General features: G+C 41.0%; 1 protein-coding gene across 1 annotated transcript in view; it reads right to left on the bottom strand.

The window, feature by feature from the left end:
* Positions 1-720: 720 nt before the first annotated feature.
* The window catches only part of HDAC2 (histone deacetylase 2), a 72,378-nt gene continuing 49,131 nt past the window's right edge, over positions 721-23,967 (bottom strand). The window contains exons 6-14 of the mRNA XM_075862295.1: positions 22,129-22,270; positions 19,383-19,475; positions 19,180-19,288; positions 16,561-16,701; positions 7,826-7,934; positions 5,114-5,244; positions 4,169-4,324; positions 1,458-1,515; positions 721-1,296 (exon numbers count right to left, since the gene is read on the bottom strand). Coding sequence (XP_075718410.1) covers positions 1,266-1,296; positions 1,458-1,515; positions 4,169-4,324; positions 5,114-5,244; positions 7,826-7,934; positions 16,561-16,701; positions 19,180-19,288; positions 19,383-19,475; positions 22,129-22,270 — 970 coding nt within the window. The 3' untranslated portion in view covers positions 721-1,265. The remainder of the gene's footprint in view (positions 1,297-1,457; positions 1,516-4,168; positions 4,325-5,113; positions 5,245-7,825; positions 7,935-16,560; positions 16,702-19,179; positions 19,289-19,382; positions 19,476-22,128; positions 22,271-23,967) is intronic.

The following is a 23,967-nucleotide window of genomic DNA, read 5'->3' on the forward strand; positions in this document are numbered from 1 at the left end:
CCATCCATCCATCTATATTTGCAACAGGCCCCCAGAATTTCCTGCTGGGTATTATTTAGAGCCAGCTTGTAAAAAGAATTTATAAAAATGGCTGGTCAAATTACTTTTCCAGTTGTGATGATTTTTAAACACAAAAACGGGACTATTTGGACATATACCACAACTGCCATCTAGTGGTTGCCAGCGCAAAAACAGGTTCCCGTCGAGATTAATATGTAGGGTTATTTCTGCTACTCAATAAATGCATTCATGTCATTTAAAAACAAGTCATCTAAAATATTAACAATACATTAAAATAAACTCCTTCCGATACATAAAACGGTCGCCTGATCAGTCTTCGGCACGGGCACAGCTGCTAAAACACCTGGTCATCATCTGAAAAAAGCAAAGTCCAAGGCACTGGAAATGTTCAAATAATGTGTAACTTTTACGCATACCGTCATCAAAGCAACGTACGTTTTAGCCATGCAGGGGCCTTACTCAAGCCAGAACAAGACAAGACGTGAAACTTGTGATCGGCTGTTAATCTAGCAAATGCACAAGTGACATGTAATCTAGTAATGGTCGCACACATTCCTCCAGAGCAGAAACCTATACTTGCGTTGTACTGGCTAATATATAGCGAATGTTAATCAAGAGGAGAACTTCACAAAATATAAATGTCACTGAAAAAAAACACCAATTTCCTTACTCATATTTGTATACAAAAAATAAGTGATCTCTTCAGCACGTTGCTTTTAATCTATAAATTCTTGACACCACGAGACCATAATGCTGCAAATAGCGATATTACATATAATCTTGTTTGATGTGGGTTTCCTTTGACCTTCCCAAATATTCCTTTTAAAACCTGCTCCAAAAAAATTGAGCTTCATGAATGTGTTTTACAAATAAAAGGCAACACCACTAATTTGGGGTACACAACATATTGGGTTAGCTCCATCAGACTTCGAGTTCAGTAAAGGAAAAAAAGCCAGAGTTAATAAAGGCAAAAAAAAAAGGCATTTTAATAGATCAGTTAAAGACATGAGACATAACACATTCATCTTAAATACTATTACATAAAGCATGGCAAAGATAAGAAATGTTGCTCCATAATTAGAAAACTCAATACGACCGGCCAGGAAAACGATACCGTTTTACAATAAATACGGTCCATGCCAAGTGCTAAGGGAGGAGAATTCGAAGTCTCTTGTAAGAAGGTGGGGGATGAGGCATACGCTACTTCCATCTTCAGACACTATTCAAAAATCCTGATCAACGTCTCAGGGATTGCTCTGCTGTTCTGACTTGACACTGTGTAAAAGGGTGGAAAAAAAATAAGCTATTAAAAGTTTCTACATTGTTTTTAGGATGTTACATGCAACTGACAAGGAGCCCAGGGGAAAACATGAATGCTATGTAGTTGGTCAGGGACTAGTTCCTACAGGGAGCACTGAATAAAAGTGGAAATATACCTTTTAGTGTCCATTTTCTCCACAACATTGTCCTTTAATTTATCTTCCTCTTTAACATCTGTTAACAAAGAGTTTACATAGATTTCTTATATAAGTGATGACTAGAGGAAAACAAAACAATGCATTCCCATAATTCATGAAAGTAACATCTGAAGCCAGATGTAGTCTGTACTTTACCTGTACATGTGCGACGCCATACTACAAAAACAGTATATGATGTCTGTTATGCTAACCAACAAATAGCCACTTTAAACCCCTTAGAGACCAACAATACGCCTTTTCACGTTGGTCACTGAGGGGCCTTAGGCTAGGCTGACGCCTTTTCACGTGAGCCTAGTCTAAGTCCTGCACGGGTCTCAGCTGTCTGATGACAGCTGAGCTCCTGCTCCAACGCCCGCGATCGAAGTTTAATTCGATTGCGGCCGCTTAACCTGTTAAATGCCACCAATAGCAACCGTGGCATTTAACTTGTTTACAGAGGGAGTGCACTCCCTCTGTCACCCATCGGCAGCCCGCAAATGCAATCACGGGTCTCCGATGGGGTGTCATGGCAGCCGGGGGCTTGATAAAAGCCCCCAGGTCTACCCTGGACATATGCCTGTCAGATTTACACTGACAGGCAATAATGCTGTGGGAAAAAAAAAAAAAAAAAAAAAAAGAATAAAACAATTTTTTTTCCATAAAAAGTGGTTTGATTTAGTAAAACTGTACAAAAATAAATAAAAGTACACATATATGGTATTGCCGCAACCGTAATGACTCCATTAATAAAGTTAATATGTAATTTAAACCGCAAGGTGAACACCGTAAAAAAAAAAAACGCAAAAAAACAATGGCGAAATTGCAATTTTTTCCATCGCCCCCCAAAAAAGTCATAATAAAAATGAATCAATAAGTGCCATGCACCCCAAAACCGTACCAATCAAAACTACGTCTCGTCCCGCAAAAAACAAGCCCAAAAAAATATCACTACATTGATGGAAAAACAAAAAAGTTACGGCTCTTGGAAAGCGATGATGCAAAACCAAATAATTTTAGTTCAAAAGTGTTTATATTGTGCAAAAGTCGTAAAACATAAAAAACCTCTACATATGTGGTATCGCCGTAATCGTACCGACCCATAGAATAAAGGTAACATGTTATTTACATCGCATAGTGAACGGCATCAATTTAAAAAACGCTTAGAACAATGGCGGAATTTCAGGTTTTTTTTATACTCCTACAACCCCCTCCAATAAGCCTCGCAGATACAGCATCTCTGATTCAGTTATTATAGTATGCAGAAGATTGCAATAAAATCAGTAAGGAGCCTGGAGAGTTGCTTTACATTGTTGTGATAGAAAGTCACTCTTCCTATTGAGCCTGTGATGGAAATAGATTTATACACCGAAGCCAAACTGAAAAAGCAGAGCTGCAGTGCGGATGGAGAGAGCAACAGTCTGAACCAACGAGCAGACAGAAAGTGGGTTTCAGACCCTGTTTTGTCCTTAAGTTGAGCCAATAAGCAGCAAGCACTGAGCAAATTAAGCATGAACTATAAATATTGACTTACATATAATTTTAAGCTCAAACCTGGGGAGTTGTGTTAAAAAAAACCAAAAAAAAACACGTTTTTTGTTAGAACGATCCGCATAACAGATTTACTGTATTATACCTAGTGGAGAGAATAAGAGCATGGTGCATGACCCAATGATTCTCTATCTGGGGTTCTTTGATCCCATGTGTCACGCATTGCCCCCTTAGGCCCCACGCTAGGCATGACAGTGCTTCAGTTTTTTCAGGACTGTTCCTGTACCAGCTTGAAGGGGATCTGTCACTAGTTTATTAATGCCATATCTCCTAACTAATCTAATAGGCGCTGTGATGCGGATATCTACAGCGTGATTTTCATTAAAAAATGTTTATTATTTGTAGAGTGTTGAGCAGGTTTCTAAATATGCTAATGTGGCTCTAATAGCCAAATAGGAGGTTACGCTTTCTTTACAGTCTGGATGGTGTAATCTTTTCTGTATGGCGCTGTCCGATCAGAGTCATACAGCTTCTCCCCCTTCCCTGCCCAGCAACACAGTGTGATCATATAGTACACGGCTTCCATTCCCGACTGTGTATTCAACGGTTGATATGTCCGGTTATGTCACAGCTAGAACTGTGATCTGGTGTCACATGAAAGATTAGACTCATCTTTCATGACACCAGAACTCCTGTTCTAGGTGGTCCACAGCCGGAGATATGGCTATTTGAAGTGATCCCCCTTTCCCTCCAGCCTCAGTCTCTCACACTGTGTGAAGCAGCTTCATGCTGATAGGATGGCGTCGGAGGCTGTGAGATAGCTCCACCTCAGGAGAATCGCCGGTGTTGACACCCACTGGTCTAGTATAGCCTCATTTGCATATTTAGCAAAAAGCTCATAACTTTTAAAATAAAAGTTTTCGGACACAATTTTCACTAGCATTATCAGTGTGACAGCGCCTATCAGATTAGCTCGGAGATAGGGCATCACTAAACTAGTGACCAGAGCCTCTTTAGGAAAGGTTTCATCCCAAATAGGTGTAAAGTTAATTTGTTTTATAAAGATGTTGCTGTGGAACTCAAGATTTTGTTCCAAAATAACCAAACGCCAGAAACTTTTAAATCAAAATCTGTAAATACTATGCCATAAACTGTTTTCAATTGGTTGTAGACGGAATTTAGGTATATCAATAATATGTTACCTGACTTCTTGTCATCCGCTTCCTTTTTGTCTTCTTCAAGTCTTGCTTTCTTGGTTCCCTTTTTATGATCAGCTACATTACGTCTTCCTCCTTCACCTTCATCCTCAGAATCTGAAAACTCCTCCTCACAAGCTATCCGCTTGTCAGATGCCCGAACTACAACAGTAAAGAACAGGATACAATCAGAGGATTGTTAGAAGAAAAAAAAAAATATATATATGGATGTATGAGTCTGCAGGATACAAAACCCACTTTATTAAAGATAGATTGGGAGTCCAGCAACTGGATCCACCAATGAAGCGAACCCAGGCCACAATGGAGAGTAGTCGCCCAAATGCAGTAACTCTATATTGCAAGAAAATAAAACCCTCAAACAGCTATAGTATCCCGATTCTATATGTAGGTGTTTATACGACAGGTTTTGTACTGCAAATAGTATTGTGTGCTAGGATCAATTACATAAGTGCCAGACAGACCCCGCAAACTTTGACAAGCAATTCCTATCAATGTTTGGCAATAGTTCGTTTGTGTCCATTGATACTAAGCAAATTGTGCAGCATTCCTGATGGACCCCTTGGATAAAAAGTATAGGGTTCGAGAGATGGATATATATATATTTTTTTATAATGGTCATGGGGCGACATATGGCATACAGTTGTCTACATTGGAAAAAAAAAACTTTTGTTGCATACGTTGGGAGATTTTCCTGAAGTATACTCAGACCATGCACCAAAAACAGGTGTGAGCAGAGCCTAACCAGAACAGTGGTCCTGGAACACAAAGTTGTGGTGTTTATTTTCAGTTGTATTATCATTCAGGGCATCTGAAGGGCTCCTAGCTACTGGACCATTACACTTGGCAAGAGATTTTGTGGCAATACAGCTGAAGAGCTAACAAAATCAAATTCAACCACTTCAATGTCATTAGAACTTCAGGTCAACTTACTTGAGATCCGCTTATCCGGATCTTCACCTTCCTCATCGCCGCTGTCTTCTTGAATGGCATCCTCTGGTATAGCTTGCATCTGCACACCAGGAGCGTGTGGTAACATACGCAGGTTCTCAAACAGACGCTGCCTACAAATAACATAGAAGTTAGAGGTATTCCCATCGCACATATTTCTGGCAGATCCACAGGATATGGCATAAATGTGTGATAGCTTCAGCTGTTTTCGGAACTCCCATAGAACTGATTGGAGAGAGACACGCACACCTATCAGTTATTTATATATCGTGTGAGATCGGAATAGTCCTTTACAACGTCAGACAAAATCAAGGATATAAGTATTATTGTTTCAGCTCATTTCGGATTTTCATGATGATCTTTTTAATGAAAAGGAACAGGCACTTTCTGAGCAACTGACATTCTGCATATGTCTAAAGGCTAAAAGTTGCATTTTGTTTTGACATTATACAGGAGCTTAATAAATTCTACTAGTACAAAGGAGGCTGTTCACATCTGCGTCAGACGCAGGACCAGTGAAAAATGCTGGATAAAATAGTGAAGCGTGCTGACGGCTTGGCTGAAAGCAGGTCCTGTGTCTCCGATCTAATATTGATCACATAACTAAATCAAAACACATTGATTTAATAATAAAATAAATTGCATTCAAAGTTGCACATGGCCTTTAACCCCTTCCTGACATTCGCTGTATACATACGGCGCTGTCAGGAAGGTGTTCCTGTAAACCGCAGTAGTGTTACGTCGCAGTGATGGTGCGGGCTCAGAAGTGGAGCCCGCACCATCACTGTGGGGTGACAGCTGTATTATACAGCTGGCACCCTCCTGTAACAGCCAGCTGTATAATACACCGTAAAAAATGTTTTAAAACAATGCCAAAATCTTCGTTTTTAGGTCACATCTCCTCCCAAAAAAACGGTATAACAAGTGTTGAAAAAGTCACATTTAGAAACCGCTTTGTCCAAGCAAAAATGGAAAAGGTATGGGTCTTAGAATATGGCGACACAGAATTTTTTCTTTTGAAAAAAAAAAGGGATTTTGTTGTGCAAAAGCTGCAATACATAAAAAAAAGTCTAGAAATCTGGTATTGCGGTAATCGTATCTACCCGCAAAATAAAGTGAACATGTAATTTATGGAGCACGGTGAATGTCGAAAAAAAACCAAACAATAAAAACTATTCCAGAATTGCTTGTTTTTAGTAATTTCCTATTCCAAAAAAATGAAATAAAAAGAAGTGATCAAAGAGTCGTATGTGTTCCAAAATGATACCAATAAAATCTACTGCCCATCTCGCAAAAAACGAGCTCGCACACCGCTCAATCAACTGAAAAAAAAAAAAAAGAAAGAAGAAGTTATGCCACTAGTAATGCGGTGATGAAAAACCATGAGGGGAACATTCCTTCAATTTCAAGGCAATAGTATTTAGGAACTAGGAAGACACATCGCACATCCGCTGGAAGCGAGGGCGCCCGTGTTACACCAGAGAAACACTTTCCCAGCAAAGTTTCCCAAACTACAAAAGGAGAAAAAGTCCCCAAACGGTGCAGAAGGGGAATAAGAAAGAATACTGTTTATCAGTGTGATAGCGGCCTGCACATAACAGATAGCTTCAAGGCGTACCACACATCTATGGATAATTGTATTATTTACCCCATTATTATCCCCTCTTATTATACCACCCTGATGTACTCGGCACAGATTACATATGCCCCCACATTATAAACTGAAATACCAGTAATACTCAAACAACTACTACCAAGCAAAATCCATGCTCAAAATGGTGCTCCTTCCCTTCTAAGCCCTAACATTGTGCCCAAACAGCAGTTTACGTCCACAAGGCATTACCATACCCGGGAGAACACTCTTTTATGGGGTAAGATTCTCCAGGGGCACACCATATTGTGTAGTGAATAGGCAGATCAGTGGAAAAATTGCAATTTTCACAATGAATCATCCACTGCGTATTTATTTCTGAAAAACACCTGTGGGGTCTAATTTTTCACTACACCACTTGATAAATGCCTTTAGGGGTGTAGTTTCTAAAACGGGGTCACTTTTTTGGTACATCAACATGCAAATTCAACATGCAAATTCAACATGCTGTCCGCAAACCATTCCAGCAAAATCTACGCTCCAAAAGATAAATACCGCTCCTTTTCTTCTGAATGCTCCCATATATGTAAACAGCTGATTATAACCACATATGGGGTGTTACCGTACTCGGGAGAAATTACTTTACAAATGTTAGGGGGCTTTTTCTTTATTCCTTGTGAAAATGTTGATCTAAATCTAAATCTTATTGGGGAAAAAAATAAATTTCATTTTTCGTTTTTACGGCTCAATTCCAAGTAATTCAGCAAAAAACGTTTGGGGTCAAAATTATCACTATACCCCTAGTCCTCAAGGGGTGTAGTTACCCGAATGGAGTCACTTGCCATTTTGTTTTTTTCATCGGACTGCGAATATACAAATCGTAAGAAGAATCATTGAGAATGGGATGCAGCTTTCCGAAACATCTTATACTTTACACTTGGTGTTCTTAGTCGAAGTAGGAGAATTAGACATGTTTTCTGCCGAGCTGCTGGTTTACAACATCAATGATCTGAAAGGACTACATTTCCCAAAATGTTGATAACGTATGATTAACACATTATAAAGACAGTTAACAAAATAAACAAACTAAAAAATCTCCTTACTTTATTTTCTCCATGTATTCAGGGGTGTTTTGATTGGTCATATTGGAAGGACTAATATGTAACTTAAAGTCTGGACCAAAATATTCAAAGTAATCATTATACGGCAGCTCTGGAAAGACAAAACAAGATCAGAAGAGTAAAGCCTACATCCAACATAAAAGTACTACACCAGTGTGCCTGAAGACCCTCCTTGATTCAATTCGAAGGAGTTGAATATTTTTGAGGCATTCTTCCTCCTCCCGCCACCCAGCTATGATTAACTATAGCCAAGTAACTGCCATCATAGCTAGAGCTGGGAGTAGGAAGCCAGAACAGAACATGATCGGACTTCTTCCAGCACATCCATGAGACACCATAGCCTGATGCAGCCACATTAAGTAAAAGTAGGGCACCATTCCACAGGTGACTTTACACATATCTTCTTAGGAATTGCTGTGAATGCGGTTTTTATTACAGTATTATGGAATTTCTGTGCATGCAATTCTTCATGAAACTGTATATTGCTTTATGGAACCCCATTCTTTTACATAAATCCCACATGCACAGCCATTGCTTAATACTGTAATATTGCACAAAATGTCTATATTGCTTTATTGAATCCCATCTTTTACATAAACGCAACATTCACAGCAATTCCTTGAAGAAAATATGACACCAATAAGATGGCACCCTACTTATACTGCATGTGGCTGCATCTGATGCCGTCGCTTCCTTTGTGCCTGCAGTCCAGTCAGCTGGCAGCAGGAGTCTAATAAATGTGACATTGGCTCCCCCCCACGGCTATAACTGAATGTAGTGATGAAAGTGTCAATCATAGCCAACAGGGGGAAGCCTGTACTGAATATATCGGACTACTGATCCCAGCACCAGCTGATGGGTGCGGGTACCAGGGAGCAGCGACATATCTGATGCAGCCACATTATGTAAAGGTTTTATAGAAAACACACACATTTATGGACTTATTTCCCCTATAGAAACGGAGGGTTCTCATATATGGCCTGATCTCTATGGATTTGCAGAGTAAAATAGTGGAAAATCCACCATTTTACAGTACTTTGCATAGAGATCGTGGTTTATGTACATTTCTTCAGATTAGCCCCTATAAATACTCATATCTATAGGGTCTAGTATGTGCGATTGTTGTTTTTATCCCTGTTGGACAGTCCTGGGTCATACAGGGGTCTGTATACCTGGCTGCAGTCCCGATAGACCAACTACATGCCTCTCCTGGACAGGGTGGGCAGCATCTGGGCTAACAGGCCTTAATTGAAATGGCTGTGGTGGGGCTGGAGGGCCTGAATTACGATGGCTGCTGCGAGGCTGGGGGGCATTAAAGGGGTTTTCCCACGAGTAACATTTAGGACACATCCACAGGATGTCATTAATGTCAGATAGAAGCGGGTCCCACACCTATCTCCAGAACGGGGCCCCCTAGACCCCGTCCAGCCGCTCTGTGTTGCAGCTGAATGAGGTAAATTCCGACCATGGAAAAAGTTATACGGTCGTGAGTTACGTAAACAGCGTAACGCGGAGTTACGCTGTTTTCTTAAGTCTCATAGTACTTAATGGTAGTTACAAAAACAGCATAGCTCGCATGCTGCGCTGCTTCTGTAATCGCCATTTACTACTATTGGAGTTACGGAAACAGCGTAACTCACGACCATATAACCTTTTTTCATGGTCGGAAAACACCTCATTCAGCTGCAACACAGAGCGGCTGGACGGGGTCTAGGGGGCCCCGTTCTTGAGATAGGTGCAGGTCCAAGAGGTGGGACCCGCATCTATCTGACATATCCTGTGGATGTGTCATAAATGTCCTTCATGGGAAAACCCCTTTAATTGAAAAGTGTGATCACTTCAGGTGCTCGGTTTAAGCAATTATTAAGGCCTCATTCACACGGCAGGGTTTCCCGGCCGGGTGCCGGCCGTTCATAAATCGGCCGGCACCCGGCTGCATTAGGAATAATAGACCCCTAATGGGGCTATTCACACGACCGATTTTTTGACGGCCGGGAAATCCGGCCGTCAAAAAATAGGACATGCTCTATCTTCGCCCGGGTACCCGGCCGCCCGCCTCCCATAGAAGTCTATGGGGCCGGGTATTACACGGCCATCACCGGAATGTGTTCCGAGTGATGACCGGGTTTCCCGGCGCTTGCGCTCTATCTCCTCCTCCTCACAGCGCAGAGTGCATGTGAGGAGGAGGAGTTGATGCCATTCTGACGAATGGCATCGCTGCACACTGTGTGGCAGGGCCGGGGTGTACAGCAGGTGGAGGGAGCGCTGCGCTGGCTCCCTTCCCCTGCTTGTTAAATCACCCTGGCCCGGCGACACCTTCGATGGCGCCGCTAGCAGCTGCAGCTGCTGCTACTACTGTAGCGACGCCACTATAGCAGAGCAGGGAGGTATCTCCCCCCTCTGCTATGTGCTAGCCGCACTTGAGCTCCTTGAAGGAGCGGAATCCCCGTGTTTTCGGGGATTCCGCTCCTGGACAGAGCGCTTGATGTCTCTGTCCATATCTGGGCAGTGACATCAGGGGAAACTCCTGAAGCGGAATCCCCGAACACATGGGGATTCCCCTTCAGGAGTTGCCGCTGATGTCACTGTCCGGATCTGCCCGGCCCGGATGCAAAACTTTATGCAAACCGGCCGGGCAGAATGGCCGATTTTACCGGCCGGCACTCGGGCTCGGGAACGACCTGTTCGTGTGAATCCCGCCTAAAACATATTTATACTTTTATTCAGGGGCATTAGAGCAATAAAGTCAATTTTAAAAAAAAAACAAAAAAAAAAAAAAAACATGTTCTGCAAATGAAGCCTTCAGACTTGCCACGTGATTAAAAATGTATTCAGATTACAGACATTTACCGTAAAACCTCACCAAAAGAAAGGGGCTTTTCTCAGTTTCCCTTCCCTCTAAGGAGCATTGGGGGACAATTGATTCTTCCCAAAATTCTTTTCAGTTGTTGGGGTTATTACTAGTAGGACCTCCACCTATTAGATACTTATGGCATATCCTATAAATATTCTATCATTGGAATACCCTTTTAACATCGGAGAATCAGGCCTTTTCCCCGCTGATTAACCCCTTAAAAGCCGCGTTCTATAGAGATCGCAGCTTTTTAGAGGTTAAGCTGCCATCGCCGGCCTGCTACGCGATAGCGGCCGGCGATGGTGACTATGGCAACCGGACACCAAACAATGGCATCCGGCTATGCCATAGACGGAAGCCTAGTGGGTCCTGACAATGTCAGGACCCACTATGCTTGCTGTCAGTGAGTAGCTGACAGTTCTAATACACTGCACTACGCATGTAGTGCAGTGTATTAGAATTGCGATCAGGGCCTTCTGCCCTCAAGGCCCCTAGTGGGACAAAGTAATAAAGTTAAAAAAAAGTTTAAAAAAAAGGTGTAAAAATAAGAAAATAAAAGTTTTAAAAGTATTAAAAAGTAAAAATCCCCCTTTTTCCCTTATCAGTCCTTCATTATTAATAAAAATATATAAACAAACAAATAGACTATACATACTTGGTATCGCCACGTCCGTAACGGCCTGAACTACAAAATTATTACGTTATTTATCCCGCGCTGTGAACGCCGTAAAAGAAAATAATAATAAACCGAACCACAATCACAATGGTTTGGTCACTTCACCTCCCAAAAAATGGAATAAAAAGAGATCAAAAAGTCGCATGTACCGAAAAATGGTACTGATCGTAACTACAGTTCGTTACGCAAAAAGTAAGTCATCGCACGGCTTTATTGATGGAAAAATAAAAACGTTCTGGCTCTTAGAATATGGTAACACAAAAAGTGAATGATTGTTTACAAAACGTATTTTATTGTGCAAACGCCATAAAACATAAAAAAAACTATAAACATATGGTATCGCCGTAATCGTATCGCCCCGCAGAATAAAGTGAATATTTTATTTATAGCGCACGGTGAACGCTTGAAAAAAAATAGAATAAAAAAACAATAGTAGAATTGCTGTTTTTTAGTCACCACGCCACCTAAAAATAGAATAAAAACTGATCAAAAAGCCGCATGCACCCCAAGAAAACTACAATGGATTCCTCAAGGGGTCTAGTTTCCAAATTGGGGTCACTTTTGGGGGGTTCCCAATGTTTTGGCACCACAAGACCTCTTCAAACCGGACATGGTGCCTAATAAAAAAGAGGCCTCAAAATCCACTAGGTGCTCCTTTGCTTCGGAGGCCGGTGCTTCAGTCCATTACCGCACTAGGGCCACATGTGGGATATTTCTCAAAACTGCAGAATCTGGGCAATACGTATTAAGTTGCGTTTCTCTGATAAATCCTTTTGTGTTTAAAAAAAAATGGTATAAAGAGGATTTTCTGACAAAAAAAAATACATTTTAATTTCACCTCTACTTTGCTCTAAATTCCTGTGAAACACCTAAAAGGTTCATAAACTTTCTAAATGCTGTTGTGAATACTTTGAGGGGTCTAGTTTCTAAAATGGGGTATTTGATAGGGGTTTCTAATATATGGGCCCCTCAAAGCAACTTCAGAACTGAACTGTAACCTAAAAAATAAATAAATGAGGCAATACTTCGCTTCTTACATTATACTGATAATGAGCCGTGCCCACCCCGAGATGACCCCAGTTTTGACCGTTTGTATAAACGGAGACCCCTATTAGACCGTTCCAGTGCCCGGTTTTCCCAAGCATTCACCCCCGAGAAGTGTATTTCTATTGAGGAGTCCCTGGTACATTTTAAAGGGAGGGTTCAATTCCGCCAGTACCTGCCGGGTAAGAGGGCAAGGTATGGCGTGAAGATGTATAAGCTGCGAGAGTGCATCAGGGTATACCTACAGGTTTAGGCTATATGAAGGGAAGGCCACCCCCAAACCAGACTGCATCCTGGACTACAATAGGTACATGGGAGGGATGGACTTGTCAGATCAAATCCTGAAGCCCTACAGCGCCATGCGGTGTGGTATAAGAAGCTGGCCGGGCACATCATACAGATGGCATTGTACAATGCGTACGTGCTACGTCGATGTGCAGGCCAGACGGGAACTTTCCTGGAATTTCAAGAGGTGATTATCAAGAACCTAATCTTTAGGGACCAAGAAGGGGGGGCACCCAGTACTTCTGGAAGCGGGGCCACACGCATCGTACCAAGGCGGCAACACTTTCCAGGAGAAGTTCCCCAAACTGGCAAGAAGGGAAAAAGTCAAAAGAGGTGCAAAGTCTGCTATAAGAGGGCGATAAGGGATGACACAATATATCAATGTGACACGTGTCCCGAATAACCAGAGCTCTGTATGAAAGAGTGTTTTAAAATTTATCATACATCCCTTGGTTTATAATTTACCCCAATTTTACTTACCCTGATGCACTCCACACAGCTTATCCCCCCTCGTCTTTCCCCTCTGAGCCCTGCTGTGTGCCCAGGCAGCTGATAACAGCCACATGTAGGGTATTGCCATAACCGGGAGAACCCACATTACAGTTTATGGGGTGTAGGTCTATGGTCAAAATGCTCACTACACCTCTAGATGAATGCCTTAAGGGTATAGTTATTCTTGCGGGTTTCAACTGTACTGGTACCTCAGGAGCTTCTGCATACATGACTTCGCACTAGAAAATCCCCAGTAGGCCAAATGGTGGTCCTTTCCTTCTGAGCCCTCCCATGTGCCCAAACGGCGGTTTATCACAACAAATGGGGTATTGCCGCACTCAGGACAAATTGGGCAACAGAATGGGGTATTTTGTTTCTTGTGAAAACTACATATTATTTGAAAATAATAATTTTGTTTTCATTCCCAGCCCAATTCAAATAAGTTCTGTGAAAAAACTATGGGGTCAAAATGGTCACAACACCCATAAATGAATTCCTTGAGGGGTGTAGTTTCCAAAATGGGGTCATTTGTGGTTGGTTTCTATTGCTTTGATACCTCTGGGGCTCTGCAAATGCGACATGGCACCTGAAAACCAATCCAGCAAAATCTGCACTCCAAAGAACACACAGTGCTCCTTTCCTTCTGAGCCCTCTCATGGGCCCAAACGGCAATTTATCACCACAAATGGGGTATTGCCACACTCAGGACAAATTGGGCAACAAAATGGAGTATTTTATATCTTGTGAAAATAAGAATTTTTGAGCTAAAATTACATATTATTGGAAAAAATATATATATTTTTTTAATTCCCAGCCCAATTCAAATAAGTTCTGTGAAGAAACTATGGGGTCTAAATGGTCACATTACCCATAAATGAATTCCTTGAGGGGTGTAGTTTCCAAAATGGGGTCACTTCTGGTGGGTTTCCATTGCTTTGATACCTCTGGGGCTCTGCAAATGCGACATGGCACCCGAAAACCAATCCAGCAAAATCTGCACTCTAAAGAACACACAGCACTCCTTCCCTTCTGAGGCCTCCCATGGGCCCAAACGGCAGTTTATTGCCACAAATGGGGTATTGCTGCACTCAGGAGAAATTGGGCAACAAAATTGAGTATTTTGTTCCCTGTGAAAATAAGAAATTTTGATCACAAAATGACATTTTATTGGAAAAAATGACTTTTTCATTTCACAGCCCAATTGAAACAGGTGCTGTAAAAAAAAAAAAAAAAAGAAGTGTGGTCAAAATGCTAACAACAACCATAAAACCAATCCAGCAAAATCTGGACTCCAACAAACATATAGCGCTCCTTTCCTTCTGAGCCCTCCCATGGGCCCAAACGGCAGTTTATCACCAAAAATGGGGTATTGCCACACTATGGACAAATTGGGAAACAAAATGGGGTATTTTGTTCCCTGTGAAAATAAGAAATTTTGATCACAAAATGACATTTTATTGGAAAAAATGACTTTCATTTCACAGCCCAATTCAAATAGGTGCTGTGAAAAAACTGTACGGTCAAAATGGTAACAACAACAACCATAAAGGAATTCCTTGAGGGGTGTAGTTTCCAAAATGGGTTCACTATTGGGGGATTCCTACTGTTCTGGCACCTCAACACCTATTCAAACCTGGCATGCTGCCTAAAATATATTCTAATAAAAAAGAGGCCTCAAAATGCACTAGGTGCTTCTTTGCTTCTAGGGCTTGTGTTTTAGTCCACGAGCGCAGTAGGGCCACATGTGGGACATTTCTAAAAACTGCAGAATCTGGACAATACATATTTAGTAGTGTTTCTCTGGTAAAACCTGTGTTACAGAAAAAAAATGAATAATATTGAAATTCAGCAAGAAAAATGAAATTTGCAAATTTCACCTCCACTTTGCTTTAATTCCTGTGAAATGCCTGAAGGGTTAAAAAACTTTCTAAATGCTGTTTTGAATACTTTGAGGGGTCTAGTTTTTAAAATGGGGTGTTTTATCAGGGTTTCTAATACATAGGCCGCACAAAGCCACTTCAGAACTCAAGAGGTACCTTAAAAAAAAAGGCTTTTGAAATTTTCTTAAAAATATGAGAAATTGCTGTTTATGTTCTAAGCCTTGTAACGTCCAAGAAAAATAAAAGAATGTTCAAAAAACGATGCCAATCTAAAGTAGACATATGGGAAATGTGAACTAGTAACTATTTTGGGTGGTATAACCGTCTGTTTTACAAGCAGATGCATTTCAATTCTGAAAAATGCAATTTTTCAAAATTTTCTCTAAATTTTGCAATTTTTCACCAATAAACACTGAATATATCGACCAAATTTTACCACGAACATGAAGCCCAATGTGTCACGAGAAAACAATCTCTAGGGTAGGTTTAAGCATTCAGACGTTATTACCACATAAAGTGAAATATGTCAGATTTGAAAAATGGGCTCTGAGCCTTAAAGGGAATGTGTTGCCAGCAAAACATGTTTTTTTTTTTTTAATTAAACATTTAGTGTGTAGGTGATTAAACATTGTTCAAATTTTTTTTATTTTATTCACGAGTCAGGAAATATTATAAATTAGATTCTAATTTATAATATTTCCCATTGCTGGTCACTAGATGGAGCTATTCCCAAAATTGCAGCATTGCATGTGGTAAAGCAACCACATTGCTTTTTGCTGCAAAATTGGGAAAAAAGCACTCGCTCTAGTGAGCTCTGAGAATCCCCCCTCCTTTATCCTGGCTAGTGCCGGGATAAACGAGGGGTTTGAACGGTCTAACCTCCTACACTGTGTGTCGCCATTTTTTGAGCTAACACACAGTGTAGTAGGTTTACATACAGTAGTAAACACACACAAACACGAACATACATAGAAATCTCTTACCTGCTCCTGCCGCCGCGGCTCCCTCCGGCCCGTCCGCTCTGTCTGCTGCTGCTGGTCCAAGTGCACAAGTCCGGAAGCCGCGACCGGAAGTAGTAATCTTACTGTCCGGCCGCGACTTCCGGTCCACAGGAAAATGGCGCCGGATGGCGCGCATTTCAAATTGGACTGTGTGGGAGCGGCGCATGCGCAGTTCCCACACAGACGGCGAACACAGAAGTGGATGGGACGGGACCCGTTCGCAGTCCCTATGGGACTGTGGCTGTCGTATTCCATGTCTGTATGTGTCGTTAATCGACACATACAGAAATGGAAAAAAAAATGGCAGCCCCCATAGGGAAGAAAAAGTGTAAAAATAAGAAAAAGTAAAACACAAACACACAAATGAATATAAACGTTTTTAATAAAGCACTAACATCTTTAACATATTAAAAAAAAAATTGTGATGACACTGTTCCTTTAAGGCCAAAACTAGGCTGCGTCCTTAAGGGGTTAAAACCACTTACCGTTGGGGATTTCACAATCGAGTGCAACAGCAGTCTCATATGTCCAGCAGCGAGCAACATTGCGGATAGTGTATCCACCTCCACCAAGCATCAGTAATGGCAAATTGAAAGTCTTTACAACTTCAACGCATTTTGCATGACCTGTGGAAATGAATGTTCTTGCATTACTAATAAGAATTTTGACACACCAGATGAAGGAAAATTCCCTATAATTCTCGATGAATGCTGAAAACGAAAAAAACACTTGTGTACATATGCACTGCTGCAAAAGAGTGTTTATTTAAGATTTTTAGGGCACCTAAAACAAGGATGTATAAAAAATAAAAATTAGGATACTTATACTTTGCAGCTTTGGATTTATTACATTTCACTTACGGCAAAATACCAATAATTTTCTTGATTTGGGAAAGTAGAAGCAGGCCTATACTTTATATAGTGCATTCTAAAGCTTTTTACATAGGGGGATGGGATCAAAAGCGGTTGGCAATTCCATTGTGCAGAATAAGGGGAAAGGGGGGAATAACTGCTCACAGCTTGTATCACACTGGACAGAGATGCAGTATTAGTGATACATGTTCTGGCAATCTTTGACAGTTACGGTTTCTGGCATTTCCTTTTAAATGGTTTGTCCCATAAAGACAACCTCTGTGCATATAACCTCTGAATGTCAGAGGGGGCTTCCCTGCTGTGAGAGACGGAGTGGAAACCCCTGTGAGAGACGGAGTGGAAAGCAGCTCTGAGGGACCCGTCCCATCCATGCATTACTTGGATGACAATTCATTTGAATGGCCGGCATGTAATGTTAGATTTTCCCTACAGTTGCCAGACGCAACTTCCGCTCGCGATAACGGCTTCTACTTTAAGGGGTTGTCATCATAAGACACGTCAGCTTTGTTTTAAAAAGGGGTTGTCTTGGCGTTTTTAATGACATCATACAACCTTTGACCTCATTTGTGGTGTCACCGTTTGAATATAGAACAATATGATTTTCCATCATTTGTACATGCACCGACAGTCAAAATGCGCAGTCTAAATAAAATGATCTATTCACCTATCCCTTCTTAGAAGTGGATTTTCGTTCAAGGCAGCGCATCTGAGACTGCTCTTACTTTCCCTACCTGGCAACACACACAAAGTATTTGGATTGACCAGCAGAGCACCTGCAGCCGCCATCTTCAGCGACTGATCTCACTACACTATAGATAGATTCGTGCCGAGCTTTGCACAATCCCAGGAGGTGAGCAGTCACTTGGCGCGTCTCTACTTGTTCCGGATGGCTTTGTGGTTTTGTATTTATTTAGTTTTTTAACCCCTTAATGACCAGCCTATTTTAGACCTTAATGACCAAGCCATTTTTTACGTTTTTCCATCGTCGCATTCCAAGAGCTACAACTTTTTTATTTTTGAGTCAACATAGCTGTATAAGGTCTTGTTTTTTGCGGGACAAGTTGTAATTTTTAATAGCACCATTTTGGGGTACATAGAATTTATTGATTAACTTTTATTAACTTTTTGTTGGGGGGGGGGAATAGAAAAAAACCTGAAATTTCGCCACTCTTTTTTGCATCCTAAATTTACGCTGTTTACCGTGTGGTATAAATAACACAATAACTTTATTCAGTGGGTTGTTGCGATTGCAACGATACCAAATTTGTATAGATTTTGTATGTTTTACTACTTTTACACGGTGAAAACACTTTTTTTTTAAATTTGTTTTTGCGTCTCCATATTTGAAGAGCCGTAACTATTTTATTGTTCCGCCGATGCAGTTGTATGAGGGCTTTTTTTTTGCGTGACGACTTGTAGTTTTTATCGGTACCATTTTGGAGTAGATGCGACTTTTTGATCACTTTTTTTATTTTAATGCTGGATTCAAAGAAAAACAGCAATTTTAGCATGCTTTTTTAATTTTATTTTTTACGACGTTCACAGTGCGTGTTAAATGATGTAATAAGTTTATAGTTTGGGTCGTTATGGACGCGGCAATACCAAATGTGTGTAACTTTCCTTTATGTTTTAATAATAAAGCAGTTTGTAACGGGGAAAAGTGGGTTTTTCATTTTTTTTTTTGTGAGTAAGTGACTGCACATCAGGATCTAGCAAGATCACTATGTGCTGAATAAATGAATGGAGAGAAGTATATGACGCTGATTGGTCAGCCTCATACACCGCTCTTCATAACGCCCACTTGGTCAAAAAGTAAAAACACGCCCAGCTGTCTATTAAGAAACTCATTAGCATAAATCTAAAATAGGTCAGATAGGGCACTTATAATGTGGCGAAACAGCCTCTTTAAGAGTTCCTTTAGTTAAATACCCTATGAGCCACACAATCCAACCTTAACTCATATCTTAAGTTCTGAAATGTTAACATGTGTTTCTAAACAACGTTTATACAGTATTTTATATGGTCATTAAGAAGAACAGTAGAACTGAATCTGTACATAATTTGAATGAAACTACAAACATTTTAGTAAAAACAACCTTAATTGTCCATTCTGAATGAATAAAGAGCAGATTTGGCAGTGGCTTCTAAAGCAGACTATTTATTTTAGTATTAGCAATCAAAATGCACTAGACCGTCGTAGACAAAAGTAAATAAATATTTTCAAGCCATTACCTTTCACTGTCAAATTGAAACATCCAAGGCGATCCCCGGACAATGAATCCGCTCCACATTGTAAGACCACCGCACTGGGCTGGTACATTTCCATCACTTTTGATATGATCTAAATTGCACAAATGACCATATGAATGTTACAAGCCTTTGTCACATGTAATAATGCAATAGAAAAAGGATCAATCAGTATGCAATATACTCACTGGCTTGAAGATCTGTCCATAGGATTCATCATCAATCCCATCCCTCATTGGGAAATTGACAGCATAATACTTTCCTTTACCAGCCCCAATATCCTAAATACAGAGTCAAAATAATTAAGAAGAATAAAAGGCAACAGACAGACACTGGTCCACAGCAAAGCTTTAGTTTCTCTCTACGTTGTCTTTTCAGAACTTCGTAAAAATGGCTTCCAAGTAAAAGATCCCATACTTCACAAGAAATAAAATATCGTGCAGCACCACCTTTAACCCCTTCCCCCTGTTTGCACTCTGGCCCTAATGACCAAGCCATTTTTTACGTTTTTCCATAGTCACATTCGAAGAGCTATAACTTTCTTATTTTTGCGTTGACATAGCTGTATACGGTCTTGTTTTTTAATAGCACCATTTTGGGGTACATATGATTTATTCATAAACTTTTTTTTGGGGGGGGGGGGGGTTGTGTGAATAGAAGAAAACCTGAAATTTTGCCACTATTTTTTTGCGACCTAAATTTACCGTGTGGTATAAATAACACAATAACTTTATTCAGCGGGTTGTTACGATTGCAAAGATACCAAATTTGTATAGTTTTATTGTTCCGCCGATGCAGCTGTATGAGGGCATTTTTTTTTGCGGGATGACTTGTAGTTTTTATTGGTACCATTTTGGAGTAGATGCGCCTTTTTGATCACTTTTTATCACATTTTTAAGTCAGGATTAACAGAAAACAGCAAATTTTCCATTGTATTTTTTACGGCGTTCACCGTGCGGGTTAAGTAATGTAATAGTTTTATAGTTGGGGTCGTTACGGACACGGCGATACCAAATATGTGTAACTTTTTTGCTTTAGTTTTTTTTTTTAAATTGTAAAGCGGTTTGTAAGGGGAAAAAGTGGGTTTTTACTTTATTCAACTTTTTTTTTTTACTTTTTTACTAGTCCTACTAGGGGACTTTAATATGCGATCATCCGATCGCTTTTAGAATACACTGCAATACTTCTGTATTGCAGTGTATTACTGCCTGTCCGTTTAAAAGCATCTGCTAGCAGGCATTCACTACAGGCAGACCTGGGGGCCTTTATTAGGGCCCCGGCTGCCATCGGAGACACAGACACTCGGCGATCTTATCGCCGGGTGTCGGTGGGATGAGAGTGAGCTCCCTCCGTCTCTCCAAAACCACTCCGATGCGGCGCACGCTATTGAGCGCCGCATCTGTGGGGTTAAACGGGTGAGATCGATACGAATATTGATCTCACACGTTCGAGCAGGGATGTCCCCAGCCCTCAGCTGCATCTGGCAGCTGAGAGCAAGGAGATTTCACGGCTCCCTGCTCGGTTTACTTTATTCTGAAGAGGTGCTGTGAAAAGGCTATTGCATCAGAATAAAGCCCACTAATGACCGCCGTGAAAAGGCTTATCGGCGGTCACTAAGGGGTTATATAAGGCCTCATGCACACGAACATATTTGTTTTGTGGTCAGTAAAACCACAGGTCCGTTTGCGGTCCGTCGGACCGCTAAAAAACACTAGTTGTGCATCAGTGTGTCATCTGGACTCACGGATCCACAACTATTCAACAGTATTGGTGAATCCAGACAGTAAAAGGACTTGTCCTGAGTTTTTGCATTCCAGATCTGCGGCCCCCCCCACACCGATCCGTGTAAATCATGGTCTTGTGCATGGGGCCATAGAGAATAGGTAGCAACGTATCCGCAAAAATGTGGCTGCAAAAAAACAGTTGTGTGCATGAGGCCGTGTTGCATATATAGCAATTACCTAATATTGTCTTATTGTCAGAATCACTCCATTTGGCAATAGGAGTTACAATAGAGCAGGGCAATTCAAATCCCGGTAAACATGCAATTGTTCATTCAATTCCCTAATGTATTTGTGTAGGTTCACAGTGAAGCAACATTCTAAAGGGGTTATTTATTTTATGCAACTTAATAACGGTTACATTTCCTTCCCATTTTCTAGATCTCTGCTTGATGAAAGTGAACGGACACCTTGTTTACATCCAGAGGATGAAAATTCTTATGGACTTCATACTTTTCACTGTCAAGTTTTTGTTACAATGTATCCAGCCTAGGCAATACTCTGAAAGTTGAACTTCTGGAACTATATGCCATTTAATTTACCTATTCTGATTTCCTGGGAGTATGCTACAGTATAAGAGCAAGATTTATGAGGCTAAAGGGCTCGGCTTACACAGGATTGCCTGTATACACTTTGCGGCAAACCTTTAGATCTAACTGGGTCCATATGGGTTTTCAGCCTCTGGACGTAACCAAGAATGTTTACATTTAATGACAAAGTAGATATCTAGAAAAATGTAAGGAATTGAAATATAGTATAATAGAAATTAAATGACTTTTCATTGTAGAATTATAAAAATACAAACAAAAAAAACCTTTATATTTGCAGAAGAAACAGAGCACTGACCAAATTTTGACCGAGTTCTGTTCACACTAGCGTACGGTCTTACGTTTATTACAGACCCACAACAGCTATAACAGATCAGTTTTCTAACAGAGCCTGACTGATCTTACAATGGGGATTAACGATGTTCCGTTATTTTTGACCGCATAGTAAACCATGCAGTTTTTCAGTAAAAAAAAATTAAATATAAATATATATTTATATATAACAGAACCCGTACCAGAAAGGGAAGAATGTGAACACTGCCCTACTACAACTAATAAATAGGCAAGGCAGTTTACACATTATTACATAGAAACTATATACATACTCTGAGATCTCCAGTGCCTGGGAAATATTCCCCATATTTATGGAAAGAAACAGTCATGACACGGTCAGTGGTATAAAAAGCCTCTTCAACACCATCACCATGATGGATATCAATATCAATATACAACACTCTTTGGTGGTACCTAGAAAAAAAAATGTGGTGTCATTTCAAAATGAGTACAGCAGAATTCATGAATCAGGAATATGGCAAGTGTTACTTTATAGCAAACCAAACGCTAAAACACCTACAGAATTCATGAGCAACCCTAACCTTCCAATACAGGCAGAGGCAACGTTGTCCACACAGAGTGTGAACTAAGAAGACATCCAGACGTAGTGGAGATATTCCACTATATATTTTTACATGAATCTGTGGAATGTATTACATGCAGATTTTATAGATGATTTAACCCTTTGCATCTCAAGATGTGAAATCCTCTGAAAATCTGCACTGATGAAACAATTTTGCAACATCTGAACATGGCCTAAAGGTGAACTAATGTGCAGCGGTCGCAATGATGCCTACAAGGTAAAGGGCACAATTTAAAATCGGTCTCATGCGTATTTCTACACATGAAACTGAACACTCGCTTCAAGTACTACAACATATTGGCAAGAGTATTGGGACACCTACACATTAACTCTACAGGAGCCTTTATGACAACCCATACTAAATCCATCGGCATTAATATGGAGTTGGTCCCCCCCCCCCCCGTCCCAGCTAAAACAGCTTCCACTCTTCTGGGAGGGCTTCCTACAATAATTTGGTGTGTGGGGGAATTATTGCATATTCACTAACTGGATAAGAGGGCCTGGCTCGTAATCTTCATTCTAGTTTATCCCAAACATAATTGATGGGAATGAGGTCAGAGCTTCAGTCAAGTACTCTGAGGGTATGTGCACACACACTAATTACGTCCGTAATTGACGGACGTATTTCGGCCGCAAGTCCCGGACCGAACACAGTGCAGGGAGCCGGGCTCCTAGCATCATAGTTATGTACGATGCTAGGAGTCCCTGCCTCGCTGCCGGACAACTGTCCCGTACTGTAATCATGTTTTCAGTACATGACAGTGGTCCTGCAGCGAGGCAGGGACTCCTAGCATCGTACATAAGTATGATGCTAGGAGCCCGGCTCCCTGCACTGTGTTCGGTCCGGGACTTGCGGCCGAAATACGTCCGTCAATTACGGACGTAATTAGTGTGTGTGCACATACCCTAACACCTAACCATGACTTTAGGGACATTGCTTTGTGTACTGGGAATAGTCATGCCAGAACAGAAAAGGTCCTTCCCAAAACGGTTCCCACAAAAGTTGGAAGCATACAATGGTCAAAAATGTCTTGGTATGCTGAAAAATTAAGATTTCCCTTCACCAAAACTGACGGGCCTGAGGCCAATCCCTGAAAAACAACCCCATAAAATAATCTCTCCTCCACCAAACTTTCTAGTTGGCATAACGCAGTCAGACAGGTAACGTTCTCCTGCCATTTACCAATCCCAGACTCATCCAACAGACTGCCAGATAGAGAAGGGTGATTCATCACTCCACAGAGCACATTTCTACTGCTCCGGAGTCCAACGGCAGGGTGCTTTACACCACCTCATCCGATGCTTGGCATTGTGCTTGATGTAAGGCTCGGATGCAGCTGCTCGGCCACGGAAACACATGCCATGAAGCTCCTGGCGCAGTTTTTGTGTAGATGTTAATGTCAGTGGAGGTTTGGACTATACTTTACGTGATCTGCCACTTCGGGACTGAAATGCGGTGGCTCCTAAACACTTCCACATTGCAATAATACCATTCACAGTTGATCACAAAATATTTAGCAGGACAGAA

Source organism: Rhinoderma darwinii, chromosome 4 (assembly GCF_050947455.1).
Source record: "Rhinoderma darwinii isolate aRhiDar2 chromosome 4, aRhiDar2.hap1, whole genome shotgun sequence".
Classification (NCBI taxonomy): domain Eukaryota; kingdom Metazoa; phylum Chordata; class Amphibia; order Anura; family Rhinodermatidae; genus Rhinoderma; species Rhinoderma darwinii.